The sequence below is a fragment of the Rhodnius prolixus genome, unplaced genomic scaffold (assembly GCF_049639745.1).
Source record: "Rhodnius prolixus isolate KJV_2025 unplaced genomic scaffold, Rpr scaffold_8, whole genome shotgun sequence".
Lineage (NCBI taxonomy): Eukaryota > Metazoa > Arthropoda > Insecta > Hemiptera > Reduviidae > Rhodnius > Rhodnius prolixus.
This window is the reverse complement of record NW_027411593.1, coordinates 33767949-33786540: the sequence shown is the minus strand read 5'-3', so window position 1 is coordinate 33786540 and position 18592 is coordinate 33767949. Positions and strand designations below refer to the sequence as shown.

Sequence of the window (18592 nt, the reverse complement as noted above, 5' to 3'; positions counted from 1 at the left end):
GGATAATTGTAGGCCTATTAACGGGCCACTGCAGGCTCAGAAAGCACATGCATCGCATGGGCCTGGCAGATGATAGCCTTTGTAGGTTCTGTCAGGAAGAGGAAGAAACGGCACTACACGTGTTGTGTCAGTGTGAGGGGCTCGTATGGCTAAGGATGTTACTTCTCGGGGAGGAAAAACCAAGGCCTGAGAGCTTTACCCAGGAGCCACTCTCCAGAATTAAGAGTCTGATTAAACGGACGGGTCTGGAGGGTGAGCTCTAAAGCCGGGGAGCCACAATAGATCCATAGGGGTCGCGGTGGCGCAGGCCTTGAGGCCACCCAAATTTAATCTAATCTAATCTAGCGCACTGGACTCCTACGCGGAGGTCCCGGGTTCAAATCCAGCTGCTGACCCATAGATTTTCTTTTCCTAAGAGCTTCTTACAGCTCACTGTCCGGTGATGGACAGTGTTGTCTGTAACGAGAGAACACTGACCGGAGGCCGGCAGTGCACTGAACAAAGCTTCGGGCGCCAATAACCTTAGATGTTGACGAGCCTTAAATCATTAAACAAAAACAATAATAATAATTTAACCTTCTATATCTCCGTAACTTATATCACTAAAAACATGCCATTCATATCAGTCTTAGGGCTAACTTATCTCTTCAATTTGGTGAAGAATTATTGCAATCTGATAAACTGGGAAAGAGATATAAACGGTTGGAATTTGTAAACCACTAATAAGATATATCAGCAAAACATTTATAATAATAATATAGGGAAGGGATTAGCTATGCGGTTAGCGTATTGGATTCCCACGCGGAGGTCCCGGGTTCGAATCCAGCTGCTGACCCTTAGATTTTCTTTTCCTAGAAGCTTCTTACAGCCACTGTCTGGTGATGGAAAAACTCACTCGAAAATAGTGAGTAAAAAAAAAAAAAATAAACAAAACGACGTCGGTCTACCATTTTTTTGAAATTTAAAAGTAATAATAATAATAATAATGACCAGCAAGTTCTTATTTAGCGCAGTTTAGTCGTACGGAGTTGGTGAGGTCCGCTAGCAGGCCCTAGATTTAAATACATGTGACACCAATAAATTTTCTCAGTCAGCGCTAATCTTGAATAATGGGGTTAAATTTAAACCAGAATTTTTTTTTAGGGCACATTAAATGCGACAGCTCTAAAACTGGCATAATTTTCTTTTATTAAACGAAACCAATATTTTATCCAATTATGAATTTTTATTTTTATTTTCTTCTACAGCTAAAGAGAAACTATTGCAGAAAGTGTCAAATTCATTTTCAACAGATATTTGTTAAAGCAAATTTGGAAAAAAAGACAATTTTCACTGTGTGCTCCGCTTGTGGATAATTACTAGACACAATATCTTGACAAAGTGGGAGAGAAAACGTATTTTGGGGAAATTTATGTGGAAAAAAAAAATCTGTAATACATATGTAGCCTCAGTGGCGGCACTCGATAAACAATACAGAGTTCATTTTCGAGGAATTCCCACTTCGAATAGCATCTATTATTAAACCAAGAATGTTTAGTTGGAACATGTGACAATTTTCACCAGTCCAAGTATTGTCCTAACATTGAAAATTTTAGAAGCTTGAAAACACATACATCTGAATTACTTTGCCATACATCTGGACTCCAAAAAGAACTCCAAATTTTAAATAAAATTTGTAGGTCACTAAATTTTAACATCTTATGATGGGTGGTCTTTGCAAACTTTACTCATAATATTAAATTCGAACTCTTCAAGATTAGACGAGTAATCACGGTCTTCATTTCTAAGTCATTTTTTTAACATTAATTTGTTCTTAGGTACGAGCCAAAAAGCCTTCCAGTAACCGCGATAAGTTACTAACAACAGCCACAATAACTTACTGATTTCTGTTTAGAACTTAAAGATATAAAAGAACAATAAAAAAAAGTTGAGACCTCTGCGGAATAGAACTATCTAGACTATTTAAAATGAACTAAAATTAATCAAAGTATAAGAAATCCAAAAATTTACTTTTACAAGCTTTACTAATTTGGATGAGAAAAGACTGTTGTTCCATATTGATGTACGCTACAGTTCTACAACCTAAATCATTGTATTCATCGATGGTTTGATGGCGAGGCACTGAACTAAAGTCCGTTTAACACTGAAAGAAACATTAAACTTTTGTTTTTTATATGCGATCAAGTATACAGGGTTTATGCGGAGGAGTGGTCGAAACTTTGGGAGGTGATTCAGCAGCTCAAATGCAACAAAAAATATTCTCTTCACTTTGGCCCGATTCTCAATAGTGTCCAAGATATTTGCATTTTTAACTTTTCCGTCGATATTCGCGTTTTTCACCATAAAAGCGGCCGTAACATTTCTATCCTTTATCCTACAATAAATCTGCTTATTCCAAACGAAAGAGCATTAAATTTCCTATAAATCTGCTTAACCCGCAGTCTCCAAACATATCTTATAACAATGAAGTTTTTACTTTAATGTCTAAAAAATTCGTTCTCGATGATTTTTGTTAAAATTTTCAACTGCATTTTTTTAATGATTAATGAATCAAGGAGTCACATATTTTCAGAAAAAGTTGCGCATTTATTGAGCTTCAAGACCATATGGATTTTTTTGGTTTTTAATAAAACCCTACCCCGAACAGAGGGGTGTAAATGCAGAAAACTGGGATACTGACTGAGAATTCCATCACACTTTGTCGAATTGAAAAAAATCAACGAAATTCTTTTACAGAATAAAACTGACTGGTTTATCGGACATATATAGCGATATAAATAGTCTTATGCAATGAAAGTTGTGATAGTTTTTTAATGTTCTAAATGAAGATTATCTTCTAATGTGATAAGATTTTATCATTCTTGTAGCGTTAGACTGACTGCCTTCAAGAGAACTATGTACCGTAAAGAGCTGCGTCCCACTTTGAGACGGGAGGGTTTTTTTGTATTTTAGAGAGTGTCTTCCAGTCTGAGGTCATGCTCTAGTATTTCAGTAGAGAGGGTGCAGAAAGAGACTTGTAATCTTCTTGAACAGGCAGGAAGCGATGGAGGCACTAAATTCTTTGTTTTCACCAAATTATTGCTGAAGGACCCAAGCACACAGAAGAAAGTACCTTTTATAAATTTTTTACTAGTATGGGTGCCAGGTTACATGGGTGCCAGGTTACATGGGTGCCAGGTTACATGGTTGCCAGGTTATATGGGTGCCAGGTTATATGGGTGTTTTGGGAATTGAGGAAGTGAATAAGTTGGCCAAATTAGCTTTCTCACTTTTCTTTATTGATCCCAAAGTTGCTGTCTGAGTGGCTTCCATAATTGGACGGGATCAAAGCATTCATCCTTATGAATGAGGTTTGTAGATTGTCGACAATCTAAAATGCTGGTCGGGGGAATAGGCTACGACTGACAGTGCGATGATTTTGTATTTGTAACGCTCATTTGTCAGTTTCCTTCTCTAACTAACAAGACCTGCACATACGAGGGTCGTTTGAAAAGTCCGTGCAAAAATAAAAACTACTTAATTTTTTGGGGTAAACCTTTTTTATTTTTCAACATAGTCTCCTTTTAGGCTTATACACTTCGTCCAACGCTGCTCTAGTTTGTTGATCCCTTCCGAATAATAGGATTTGTCCAAGTCTGAAAAATAGCCATTCGTTTCTGCAATCACCTCCTCGTTTGAATAAAATCTTTTTCCCGCCAGCCATTTCTTCATATTGGGGAACAAATAGTATCCGAAGGAGCCAAGTCTGGAGAATAGGGGGGATGTGAAACGAGTTGGAACCCTATTTCCATTAATTTTGCGACCACAACTGCTGAGGTGTGAGCTGGTGCGTTGTCGTGATGGAAAAGGACTTTTTTGTGGGCCAATCGTGGGCGTTTTTCTTGCAGCTCGGTTTTCAAACGGTCCAATAACGATGAATAATATGCACCTGTAATAGTTTTACCCTTTTCCAGATAGTCGATGAGGATTATTCCTTGCGAATCCCAAAAGACAGTCGCCATAATCTTTCCGGCCGAAGGAACGGTCTTCACCTTTTTTGGCGCAGATTCCCCCTTGGTAACCCATTGTTTAGATTGTTCTTTGGTCTCAGGAGTGTAGTGATGTATCCATGTTTCATCCACAGTGACGAAACGACGCTTAAAGTCCTGCGGATTCTTCTGGAACAGCTGCAACACTTCACACGATTTCGTTTTTGGTCAAGCGTGAGCAATCGCGGCACCCATCTTGCGGATAGCTTTGTCATGTCCAAATGTTGATGCAAAATATTATGTACCCGTTCATTCGAGATGCCCACAGCGCTAGCAATCTCACGCACCTTCACTCTTCTGTCATCCATCACCATATCATGGATTTTATCAATGATTTCTGGAGTAGTAACCTCAACTGGGCGTCCAGAACGTTCAGCGTCACTTGTGCCCATATGGCCACTCCGAAAATTTTGAAACCTTTTGTTTCAAATTTTAAAATGAAGAGCCTCAGTTAATAGTACCTGTAGTAAAGGAGATAAATATTAATAATAAGTTGCATGGATATTCTTCGTAAACGAAGGAAATTATTTATTAACTATTTATTTATCAACCAGAAATTAGTTTATAAACACTGATTCTTAATTCTTCTTCGAACATATCAATTACTAATGGATACATGAATTTTAAAGTTAATAACTGAAGTTATGCAAAAGACACAAAGATTCGAAATGAGAAGTTAACAATATTGTTCGCTAACGTGCTGTAGAAAATGTTCATATATATAGTTCTCATTTCTTTCAACAGAGTGACCTACTAACCAGAACAACCGCAAGGTAGCATTAAAAGAACTCGAAAGACATTATGAATGAATCAATATTTAACATAATTTAAAAGAAAATTATCTAGACTTGGCACTGTTAGCCGTAAACGTCGATGAGATTTTTAAACTTTTCACACTTAAACCACTGGGCGTTTTTAAGATTAAATCTTTATTAAACTCAAATTTCTTAATAATATAAAAAAACCAAAGCTTCTTCTTTGAATTACTGTAATTATAATAAATTTACAACAAAAAGAAAAATAAACAGCAAATACTACAATTGTACAGTGCAGATTTGTACTAAAAAATCTCACTTTTTGATAATATCCAACATTTTTTATTAAAAAATAAATAAAATAAAGCAAGAAAGAAAGTACAATCTATGAACTACTGAATTATCTAAAGAGGGCTTAAAGTAAAGGTTACCAAGCCCTTTGATATCAAAGTTGAAGGGCACTAGACATTGCTAGCGTTGAACAAAATTACACCCTTCTTTGTAAGGGCCATAAAGAATTATTTATCCATTACCTAATAGAAGTACATATATGAAATATGTAATTACATTAAATAAAGTACGGGATTATTATTTATTATTAATTAAAAATTATGAATTCTCTTAGTTTAAAAAAGATTTATTTTTATGAACTATTTACTTTTTGAGGGGACAAAATTTATTTGTAAACCATGTGCTAGTTTTTATTACTTATATTTTTAATTAAGTATTTTATGTAACTTAATATAATTATTTCCACTTTCATTATCGTTGAACCGTTTATATAAAGCATTAAATACATTATACTTATTACATTAGGGTGACCATTTCATTGAAGTTTATTGCAAAAACAAAAGAGAAGTTAATAATTTATTTCAAAGGTAATTTTGGTGTCCCAGTTAATGCTAGTAACATCTGTAAGTGTAATTTTTGCCAAAAACAGAATCATATTCAGATAAATATGAACTCTGGCCTTAATAACTTCTCATCTTCTAATTGAATTAGCCAATGAAGAGAAGATGACAGTCTTTTACTGTATTTGCTCATTAGAGTATATACGTTTGTATATAAATAGACTTCCATTTACAACATGAGATGAAATTTTGCGACTCTCAGTCTTCATAACGATTTGATTTGATCTTTTTCTTTTTTTAATATAAGGCGGTCAAAATTGTTAAGTCGTCATTCATCTCGATCTGATTCACTTCTAATCTCGAACTACGACTTGTAATAAGCTGAGTGAACCTGTTCATTCTTTCTGGAAGCAATTAGTTTTGCCTTTGATTCCATCTCACTTATTCCTTACCCAGCTGTAGGTTGCATTGTAGATGATCCTGTAGTCTGCGTAGACATTTCGGAGAAGGAATCTCTCTGGGTTTTTTTTTAGCTTCATCAGCAGTTGCTGCTATACTTTCACTAGACAGTACGAAAAAACTGATTTTCCTTTTTGTCAGTGTTCTGAGCTTTGTTAAGACCTTGGCCAAGCTTTACGAATAATAACCAGTTGCCGTTCTTGTTGCATATGAAAGAATCGTTCAAGTTACAGCTGGGAGTCTTTGTAAGTTTGAGTTGAATCAATCTTGATGGTTAATAGAGTGGAAATCAACAGTAAACCTTTTGAAAACCTTGTTTAATTCCATAAAGTTGGGCAAACAATTTAGTTACTTTGTTTTAACTGATGACTAGAAATATAATTTAGTATGGTAAAGTTTTTCTCTAACGTTCAATTTGAGGAAAAGTTTGTTTTCAGTGAAACAAACCTATCTCTTAATGGTGCAGAGGCCTATACGGAAGATTACTTTCGCAAAAAGACTGCATTTATCATCAAAGAAAACAAAGATGCAACTAAAAATTAACTTTAATTAGTCAGAGTTCAAAATAATACATTTAAGTCAACGAAAACCTCTAAAAATTATGAGAAGTTATTCATTTCATTAAGATATTATTTATTAAGATATTTTTATTATTATTTAAGATATAATTTCATATTTCGTTCAAGACTGTTTGGCTCAGTTAAGGAAAACAAGAACTGGAGAAGAATTTATATATAAAGTGGTGTACATAGTGAATCAGAGAAAGGACAATTAACGTAATTGCAAAATATGTAATTGTCGAAATACGATGCAAGAATACTGAAGGATAGACACGGAAGAAATAATGACAGAAAAAGGCAGAAACTTGCAGTAACGTAGTAGGAAGCCGTAACTGTACTTGCAACACAATAGTGCCCGATACTGTAAAGCAGTTGCAATTTGAGCAATGGCAGGCACTTTAGTCCCGTGCTTTACCTTTGTAAAAAAAAAGTAAAGTAATTGCCTATTTTTTCAGGCAGGCTTTACGTCCAGCTAGTAATTAGTTGTCGTGGACGGAGGTGACTAGCAAACATACTTTACTGTAAAGGCCTAACTAAGACAGGGAATCGAACCCAGTACCACAATACACATTAGCTTTACAGGTCTCGCCTCAAACCGCTCGGCTACCTTTTACAGCGCCGGATTTACCTTTGTAAAGTTAAGACAAAATATTTGCAGAATTTTGTTTTTAGTGAAGTAATTCTTTTGAGTATGTGCACAATTTGTCATTCATATTGCACAAAGCACATTTAGCAAAGAGATTAGTGTATATTTGGGAGGATTAACTATCTCTCTTGGGAGCGAGGCTGAAGCTTATAGCGATGGGTATTACCAGTCCAAAGAGATTCCCCATTAATGTAAAAACTCTAGAATCCATCTATATATATTTTGCATTTTAAAACATTAAAACTTAGTACTGCAGTAATCTAGATAATCTGTTACAATAAGAATTGCGGAAAATTTTGACTCCACGACGGTTCTGAAGGGAGGAACAACCGAAAACATTTACCTATTGTTCATTGTTATAGGTGACTGATTCATCAATCCAGAAAAGTAGAAAGCACGTTAATTTAAGTCATTTATTTTTAATGTCAATTTTAATGTATTTTATTGTCAATTATTTTTTTATCTTTACCGAGTATCCGACCTAGAGAATAGGTAATCTTCTAGGTCAATATGTTCCACAGTCCTGAAGATTGCCTAATTCCTGATAAGTGGAAAGCTCAGCAAAAGTAAAAAAATAATCTCTGAAATTGGCATCATTCTTTTTTTACGCTTACTTTTAGATATCTGACGAAACTCAGAATTGAGTTCACCACAGTTATATACTATTTAATCTGCTGTAATCAGAATTTAGAGTTTAGTTAAATCACCAGTAAGTAATTTAACTTTAATTGGTAACTGACCCAATAAATTATGCACATCATTAATTATTCTAAACTTCATTAAAGTAAAATCTAGGTCAAATTTACATAATGTTCTGAAATTATACTGATATATAAAATTAAGAAACATTATGTCCATCATTTCTAAAAGCAATGGAAAAAGCAGTTGTAATTGTACGGTAAAACTTATTAAAAGCATTAATTACGTCAACAATTTGAGAGAGAAATAAATTTTGTGGGATCCATTTCTCAAGTTGCGCAACTTTAATTCTAACTTGGCTACAACTTTTGTTTCTGAATTGTTCTATTTTGCTTGGTGCAAAAAGGAGTTATCTACAGTTTTTTTAAAATTTTGAGTAGGGATAAAAAACTAAATATGCTTTAAGATGTATTCCTTATGTTGTGTCTGCTGTAAGGATTAGTTAATATATTGTGATGGGGTCATTTGGGGCTCAATTTGAACTTACTAGGGCATTTTTTAAGCTTGCTGTAAGCAAAAGTTATTTTGCAGCTAACTCTTTTTTGTACCAAAATCATAATTTTCAGTAAAACTTGAGTATATATTAAGTACTTTAGTCAACAGATTTCTTGTTTTTGAGCTGTGGCATTTTGTGACTTGACGAAGCGAATGTTAGATATATTATTATGCCTGTCAAAAAGGAAAATAATAATATCTACCTAATATAAAAATTAAATAAACCTAATAATTTTTTTTTTCCAAGGAATGTAAAGAATGTTGGGAATGTAAAAGAAAGTTATCTGCAGTAAAAAACTCATTTTTGCTCCAAATCTAACCTAGGTTAGAGAATAAGTAATATAAGTAATAATAAACGAGTCTGCATAAAGACAAAGTTTATGCACCAAAAGATGTAGAATTGAACATACAATAGGGGGCGCCACTGAACACATTTTCTGAAAAAAAAATGTAGATAACTCCTTTTTGCACCAAGCTCTTCAATTATGATTTGAGCCCAGAGATAATATTCATGTTCATTTGGTGATATTCATTTGGAAACAGTAGCCAACGACTGACGCAAAGAAAAGACTTAAACCGTTCTCTTTTTTAAAGTAGTAAAGTAAATAGAAATTTACTTATTTTAAATAGTAAAAGAATGGAAAATTCATCAAGTTCCACATTTGGAGCATGTGTAAAAATATAAGGTAAGAGACTGTTTGCATGATAAAGAGACTTTCCGGTAAAGGAGAGTCCATCAAGGTATAAAGTGCATCCATCATCCACCTTTCTACGTAACATTTATTATAAAACGTCGGAGGTTGGGGTTTTATAGAAGCACTAAGAGCTCTGCTTACCAATTCTCTAGAGTTGGCCCGTACGTTGTAAAGTTAATACCACTCTGTGGTAAACGTGGCTGGCTTGTTAAAACTTATTTTTTACCACAGAATAAAGTGAACTTAAAAATATCTCACCCAGATGAATAATTTAAAAAATTTTAAAAGCTGAACTAAAATATTTTATGAATTTATTCGACATTTGTATTAAACTTTAAAAAATCTGCAGTGAAACTACATTCTTTTACTAAAATTACTTAAATTTTCTTTCACTAGTTTACGAATTTTTGTTAAATATTCAAAATGTGTACTAAACATTTAGTTAACACAAGTTTTGCATTAAATTAAAGTTTAATTATTTCCATGATACACTGCGCTCACAACGTAGAGCTAATTTTAGAGACAAACCTAATCTCCTTTTTCCTCCACAACTCCCATCTCTCTTTCAATTTTTTTAAGGAGGGAATCATTTCAATTTCAATTTGTTTCTTTCTTAAATAATGTTAGTAGTAATGGAATCAGGAGGAGAATAGTAACCTCCATCAGTTTTCATTCATGATTTTAAGCTCGAAAGTGAGAAATCGTGTTAGGCACCCTCTTCACAACCTTCTTCAAGCCCAAGCACCCTTTCTTCATCGCCAAAGATTTTTGGAGGGATGCCGAATCATAAATACATAAGTTAGGAGCACGCACACAGAAAATCCCTAACTTCAACATTAAGCCAACAACGTAGAACTTCATCTTCTAAAACGTTTTACAAGCAGTCTCATCAAATATTGAATTGCCAATTTACACTCACACTACTATAAAATCCATTTATACTCAGTAACTAAGGATTCAAGATTGGCGAGGAATCGGTCAAATAAAAAACAAACTCGTCTCTTTGCCAAAGTTTCGACAAATATATTGCCTTCTTCAGGGCCTGGATATTACAAATACTGAACAATTTAGAGAGTCAGTAACATAGAAAATCAGTAATGCAAAAATAAACAGTAAAATACAATAATTTTTTTATAATTAGAGAAGCAAATACATATATGTATACAGATATAGCGGGACTTAGACGGGAATTTTGGTAATTACAACTGAACAGATACGATAGACTAATTACAACAAAAGAGTAAATAAAATAGATATTGGGAAATTTCTTTTAATACAAAAACCGTTAAAAACAAAACACAGGAAAAAATCAAATAACCCTTAAGAACTAAATAACAAATAACCAAAAGATTAGAAGTAAATTTTAAAAAACCCAGCAATAATTATGTACAAAATTTGGATATCTGTTATATTTTTTAATAATAAAATTGTAGCAGTTGGCTAAATTCGACGTGTCTGTCCTAAAGTTAACTGTGTTGTTCTGTTTCATTATGTGGCACATTTCAAGAAAATTCCGCTTATACTGTTTTTTTTCCCTATCGAGTACTGTCACATTCTGAAAGTCAAAATTGTGTTTGTTTTCCATGTGGTGTCTAAGTAGCGCGGTGGAATTGTACAAAATTCCCGTATAAGTCCCACTATATCTGAATATATTTACCTGTTCTCCAGTTCTGGCTCTTAGTTTCTGAAACTCAACCAACCCGCATAGACACGTAAGTTTCAATAATTATAAAGAATTTATTGTATTTTACTGTTTATTTTTACTGATTTTCTATGTTAATGACTCTGTAAATTGTTTTGTATTTGTAATATCCAGGACCTGAAGAGGACAATATATTTGTCGAAACGTTGGCAAAAAGGCGAGTTGTTCTTTATTTGGACCGATTCCTCGCCAATCTTGAATCCTTAGTTTAACAATTTACGGTCCCGAAACCTATATATTCATACTCAGTAACTTTTAATGAGAATTTTTGGTAAAAAATATTGAGTCCAAAATCTGAGTAGATTCCTAATTTATTAGAAAAAGATTCACTCAGATGCGTATTTACTCAATTTTACATTTTCTTCTTGCTTCTAACAAGTTAAGAAAGAACCAACACAAATAATCTGGTTGGATAGAACTAAGCTAAAATTATATATGAGCGGTTCAATGCATAAATCGATTAACTCCTCTTTTAGAAATAACTTAAATTTAAGTGTCAAAGTACTTCGTTCAGTCATAGCTTTTTGTATTTATAATAAATTTCCCAAATAATAAAGATTAACACCATTGAACAACACAATATTTGTTGGCCACTGAATAATAAATTTATTTCAGAAGCAATTTTGATTAACTCAGTGCTCTATTGTAAATCGTTGCAATAATTCAACTCAAATTCAGTAGCCCGTTTGCATTCCATAATAATATCATCATACACCTATCCCACCAGCCGGACCATGTGCGGTACCTTGGAATGTACCCAGACAAGAGACTTACCTGGAACCCCCATACGAGACTTAAACGTACCGAACTAAACAAACGATACAAACTTCTAGCCAGACTACTCGACAAACGCTCAAAATTCTCACTACAGGACAAACGACGACTCTATACAGCTCTTCTCACACCAATATGGACTTACGGACTCGAACTTTAACGGAACAGCTAAAAAATCAAACATCAATAGACTGTGCAAACACTCCAATCCAAAATACTGCGCCGCATAGTAGACGCTCCATTCTATGTTAGTAACCACACACAATCCATACAGATCTCCAAATTCCACTCATCTCCGAGAACTTGCCAAAATCCGATTTAAAAACTTTCATCAAAAACTCTCATTTCATCCCAACCCTTTAGCTGCAAACTTGTCTTCAACTACGGCTACCCTCCAATCCTCGGAAGACGGCTGAGGCGCCGTTGGCCCCGTGACCAACTGGGTGACTAATGGCGGCCATCACTGGATGACCGTCATTCACGTCTGCCATGCTATCTATTTATGCACTTCTCACATTTACTTATTGTACCCTGTAGATACAGGTGTAAATTTCATTAAAAGGATGAATAAAAAAAAATAAAAAATTCAGTAGCAGATGCTGAATGATAACGGCAAATTTATAAGAATTTATATTATAAACAGGATTATAGAAAACAACTTCATCGCATTTCTCCACTTTTTGTTTTATGGAATTAAATCGAATTCTGCAACGAATGGCTCAGATATTACTCCACCTAACTTTGACAAACTATCTTAGACAAGTTTTGTTGTAAATTAATTAAATAAGTTCACGGCGTACATCTACTAAAAAAAAACATTTATAATTACAAGAAGTTATAAGAACTTACCAGACCGATGAAAATGCAGAAAAGCTGTATTACATCTGTATAGGCAACGCTGTACAATCCGCCGAATAGAGTATAGAACACAGCGATACAGGAACTGAAAATAACGCTGGTACGATGGTCCATGTCTATGATCACGCTCAGGGTTGCTCCTGTAACAAAGAAGTAATTTTTTTTTTTAAAGAAAGATGATTAAGTAATAATGAATTAAATAGTAACTTTGGTGAGAACAGACATAACTTTTTATAACAACAATTACCCCAATCGTAACTTATTGTACATATATGTATTTCCTCCTAAGTCCTGTTTCTGCATATCTTTCTTTGGTTCTATAAACTTTACGTTAACAAAACTGTATTATTGAGGAAAGCGTAATGACTCAGCTTCCGAAAATCCCTCTCCCAATCAATTTTAATGCAAATAATAACAATCAAAAGAGAAGGACTTGTTTATCTGCCTGCTTAACCTGATGGCACCTTCAGGAAATATCGAATTTGAATTTCCAGTGACGTTTCGTTTTTGTAGTTGTTGTGAATCACAAAACACAAACAAACACTTTGTGGCAAAATTAGTATTCCCGGTGAAAGCACAAATCGGGAATTCGCATGAATGCCAAAGTGGGGGAAAAGAAAGAAAAAAAAGTTTTATGTTCTACATCTGATTTGTACAATCTTAGTTTGTGTTAGTGACCCTATTTTTCTCTGGGACTAGAGTGTATGTCGAGCAGGCGATAAGACAATGCCCGTTTTTCTCCTTTGAGAAACAACTTCACATTTACTAGACCTAATCCTAAATGATGATCGTGCAATGATGCCCTATTTCTGTCAATTCTCTTTCAGCTGAACTGAGCTTGCTACCAGTATTAACGTGTTACAAATTATTGATGGCGAGCCGACAGCAAGTTATGGCTGGTTAGTTATTGGATTATGTATTAATTATTAATCGGCATATTCATGAATTTATTACAGGATTAGTAGATTTTCTTTCGCTTTATCCTCGTATCATGTATGTCTTAAAAATTTCTAATTTGTTTTTTCTTTCTGTTAATGCATTAAGATATTTTGTAAAATCATGACAGATTTTTTATTTTTTTGAAATATATTTACTAGCGAAAATATTAAAATGTTATACATAGCATGTGTTTAATGAGGAAAAGATTAGTTCAGAGTATCGCGTTAAACTCACAACCAGTTTGGCCATAATACGAGGTCTGTAAATTAAGTAATGAGACTGAAGTTTTTAAATTTTTTTATTCAAAAAGAATTACAATTCTATATTGTCACCTTCAAAATAACTTCCTTCTAAAGTCACACAGCGCTGTAGGCGTTTCTTCCACTCCTCATAGCGGTGCTCGAACTCCGATACTGGAATAGCCTTCAGCTGGTCGGTTACAGCCGTTTGAATGTTTTCGACTGTCCCAAAATGAGTTCCCTTGAGGTGAGTTTTCAACTTCGGGAAGAGAAAAAAGTCACAAGAACCCAAGTCAGGCGAATAAGGAGGCTGAGGAGCCACAGGAATGTTTTGGCGTGGCACACTTCAACCTCTCCAAGGCCCAAAAAAGCAAGGATGGCGAAGTCGAAGATCAAATGCATGCTGATATGTTTTTTCGATATCCACGGAATCGTCCACAAAGAGTTTCTACCTCAAGGTCAAACGGTTAATCAACACTTTTACCGACAGGATCTTGAAAAACGTCGAAAAATGGTCATTCGTGTGAGACCAAACAACAAGAACAAGTGGGTGTTGCATCACGATAATGCTCCTTGTCACACAGCAATTTCAATAAACGAGTTTTTGGCCAGTAAAAACATTCCTGTGGCTCCTCATCCTCCTTAATCGCCTGATTTGTGTCCTTGTGACTTTTTTCTCTTCCCGATGTAACATTCAAACGGCTGTAACTGACCAGCTGAAGGCTATTCCAGTATCGGAGTTCGAGCACTGCTATGAGGAGTGGAAGAAACTTCTCCAGTGCTGTGTGGCTTCAGAAGGAAGTTACTTTGAAGGTGACAATATAGAATTGTAATTCTTTTTGAATAAATTTTTTTAAAAAAATCAGTCTCATTACTTAATTTACAGACCTCGAATATGATTAAATTATTAAGAAATTAAAATCGTTTTAGAGCATATTATTTCTTTTTTCATTGTTCAAAGAGTTATAATCAACTGAGCTTAGATTGCTATCTGTAAATTATCAATTTTCCATTCAGTTTATTATTATTATTAAAATATTATTTTCATTTAAAAGAAGATAGTAACTGAGACAGTCAACAGGTAGCAGCAGCAAAGCACATTTATGTATGCCTACGAGAAGGTTCAAATATAAGATATCTGATGGAGACAACTTTTGGATTTCCGCTTTACACTTTTTAATATAAATTCTTGAATCATTCTCAAGGTACAGGAAACCAAAAATACCAAAGGCCACAAAAGGCTTTGTAAAACAAAAAATCAAATAACTTCTCTACACTATTATTGTTTCAGTAGATCTCCTACCTTCTGGGAGTTACCAACTACTGGGAGGGCAGAAAGAAATCTCTAACGGAGAGAGAGAAGACATTATGATATTTCATTACGAACATTTTACTAAATAATTATTCATTTTTTTTAAAGAATTTTTCCGAAAACAGCTCCAATTGTCTTTAATTGTGGATGTTCATTGATCTATAAGAATTATTTACAATAAATAATTAAGAACACTTCTTAAGACAATTATTGCGGAAGTGTGAGGTCACGTTCCCCTTTAAAGTGTAGTTAAATACAATGAACGGAATAATGCGCTCAATTCATTTGTCCCTCTCTTTTACTCACGGGTCATTCTTCAAGAAGAGTACTTCCGAAGCAAATTTAATGTTAATTGAAACATTGGCTCTTCTATGAATTAGAGTAAATATTTTTTTGTAATAAATGATACATAAAATAAATGTTGAAAAAAAAAAAAAAAAAAATTAGACTGCATGATACGTCGTAGAAGATATAATAATGTGAACAATGATAGAACTGGGTCAAAAATAAAGTTAGAAGGTGGTCTGATGTAAACTGAGATGGGTGGCAGTATGAATGACGTCATATTTGAGGGGTCAAACAGTGGCAAGGTTATATTGGTGAGGTCTGAGAAGATCGATAAAAGGGTTGTGTACATATATATACACACAAAATCGTGTTACTAGTATGAAGTGCACTATTTGTATACGCGTAAGTACTTGCGTACGTGACTAGACAGGAAATGCGTGTGAGAGGTGGGTGTTTGGGCAGTTGCAGGTGGATAGGTGACGAGAGTACTCACCAAGAGCGGCTAATATTCCAGCTGCCCAGAACACTTCGCCGCACAGTGCTGGAAGGAACAGTAGGCCTCCCATCCGACCGCCGAAATTGTCCTGCAGTGGATCCAACATCGTAATATAGCCTTGTTGACGCATTTGATTGGCAAAGAATATGCCACCTGAAACATTACAACGAATTCAAATTAATTAATAAAAAATGAAGAAAAAAATGACATTATAATGAAAATAATTGAAAATTCAGTACAATTTCAAACATTTAATATGATGCATAACTTATGTGAATGGTAGATTGACTAAAAAAGTTAATTTTTGCATAAAAATAAGTGATTTTAGGTTTGAAAATGCCTCTCATAATTTCTTCTGATTATGAAAGTACTCAGGGAAAATATGGCAATACTAAGGAGTAACTTTGATAAGAGTTTGCCAAAACAATCTGAATCAAGAATAAAATAATGTAGATTACTGCAGAGAAATTGACCAAAATATCAAATCTATGATGAAGAAAAAAAATATTAGATCCTCGTTTAGTGAAACTTACACCATAAAACAAATGGGGTTAGCATATTTCTGGGATTGCTATAACCTGCTTGTAGAGTATACAGTGTAACCTGGCCGGTTTTATTCCCTGTAAAGTCCGAAAAAACCATCTATGTACAATGGGTAAAGGACTACTAGATGTTACAAAAATAAAATTGTCATTTATAAGTGTAAACAGTAAGTTGTAACAATGTTTCAACCAGATTCTTTCAATTTCCCGCATTTCTTTACACGTATTACCTCACCACGTACCACACTGTTAATACAACTCAACTAGTGGTTGGTCTTCCGAGCCGGAACGCTCCGGAATTTCCTTTTTGGACAGGAACGCGTACCGGAACTAAAGATTATCCTATCTAAACAGTTTGTTTGTGAAATTGGCATTAAAGTATGACGTTTTATATGAACTTTCCATCTTGTCCGAGGCGTTTCAGTGCAGAAATGTAATTTAGAGATTACATTGATTATGAAGGCAAAAAAATTCCTGAAGATTTACAAATTTTAATCCGATATATAAATACTATTCGGCAGAATGCGAGAGTGGATTTAGTAATATGAATATTATTTTAAATGAACAAAGAAATAGAGTATAGATTGAAAATTTAGCAATCTCCTAATACAGTAAAAGCTCTTTTATCCGGCATTCCAACTTCCGGAACGTTCTATTAACCGGCAAATTTTCAACTAGCTACGTACTCATAAAAAAAATGTGTTGAAATGGCTTTTGTTATACAGTAATTGTTATTACACGATTTGATTGTTTGGAAATACAGAAATGTAGACTATTTTATTGATTGTTTTTGAATTGGCCTTGTTATTAAGTAGGCTATCTAATATTTGTTTGTTTACATCACCCGGCACGTAGAAGATGTAGACACCCAATAGAAGAGATGGTTAGCTGCATTAAAAATCTTCCAACTTCAAATCATTTAAGGGATGTTTCTCAAAACGATATTGAAGAGTGGGTACATGCGTGTGAAAACACAGACGTATCACACAATTTAACTGATGAAGATTTAATAAGGGCAATCACAGAAGAAAAAACAGCTGACGGTGAATCATCAGATGAAGAAATAGTTCAAGTAAAATTAAACGTTTCATGGAGTAGTGCTGCAGATGCTTTTACAACGCTGCTAACGTTTGTTGAAGGTGAGAAATGTTACTCGGCTCAGGAAGTTTTGCAACTGCATATGCTTCATTCAAAATTTGTTGAAAAACGATCATCGCGTATCAAACAGTCAGATATCCGCGATTATTTTAAAAATCATTAAAACATAACTCTTAATGTACTATTATATTTAATTAATTTATATTAATTTCTTGTACACTCAGTTTTAATGTAGTACTGTATCTAACAATTTGGTAGGGCCTACTTTATTAGAACATAAAACCCATGTACAGTTCTGTATTTCACTGAGAAATGTTAAAGAATCATATTTTACATCTAATTTACGTGCGCCGAAATTAGCGTTCTATTATCCGGAGATTTTCGATATCCGGCAACATGTCGATCCCGAGGGTGCCGGATATTAGAGCTTTTACTGTATATACAAATGAATGGTCCCCCGCAACAATTATTTAATCCAGATGATTATGTACAAATTTGGCGAAGGTCTCATCGTTCAGCAGATGACAACAAAATAAAGAACGTTCAACCAAAAGATCCTGAACATAATCCTATTTGGAATATTTTGTAAAAATTATTATTTTTAATATCCTATTATTATAAATATTTATGCAACTGTTTATGAGTACTATACGTATTTTATAATTTGTTAAGTATTTTAAAAAAATGTTCTTAGTATTGTAATATACGAGGTATGTTCAAAAAATAAGGTGAATTTTCAAATTTCGCGGGCTACGTACATTCGAATTTCGATTGTCTTTTTTTTTATGTTGGTACACTTGTCTCAAACATATTTTCAAAGTTGTAGCTATATAGCATGTTTAGTTTGTATGTTAGAGGCATAAATAAGACAAGTGTTTTGCGAGTTCGGCGATTTTCTTCTGTCGAAAAAAATGGATCAACGAATTTGCATCAAATTTTGTGTAAAAAATGGAATTAAGTGTTAAAAAACACTTGAAATGTTGAGAGTGGCGTACGGTGAGAGTACTCTGTGTCAAAAAAATGTTTACAAGTGGTACAAGCTTTTCACAGAAGGTCGAGAAGATGTGAATGACGACGCTCGCCCTGGACGCCCCAGCACATCAACAACCGATTAAAATGTTGAGAAGATTCGTCGAATCACAATTAGAGAAGTTGC

At 34.2% G+C, this 18592-nt stretch overlaps 1 protein-coding gene across 1 annotated transcript in view; it reads right to left on the bottom strand.

The window, feature by feature from the left end:
• The window catches only part of ChT (choline transporter), an 82593-nt gene that overhangs the window by 43712 nt on the left and 20289 nt on the right, over nt 1-18592 (bottom strand). The window contains exons 5-6 of the mRNA XM_074122511.1: nt 15794-15949; nt 12514-12662 (exon numbers count right to left, since the gene is read on the bottom strand). Of these exons, the coding sequence (XP_073978612.1) occupies nt 12514-12662; nt 15794-15949 (305 nt within the window). The remainder of the gene's footprint in view (nt 1-12513; nt 12663-15793; nt 15950-18592) is intronic.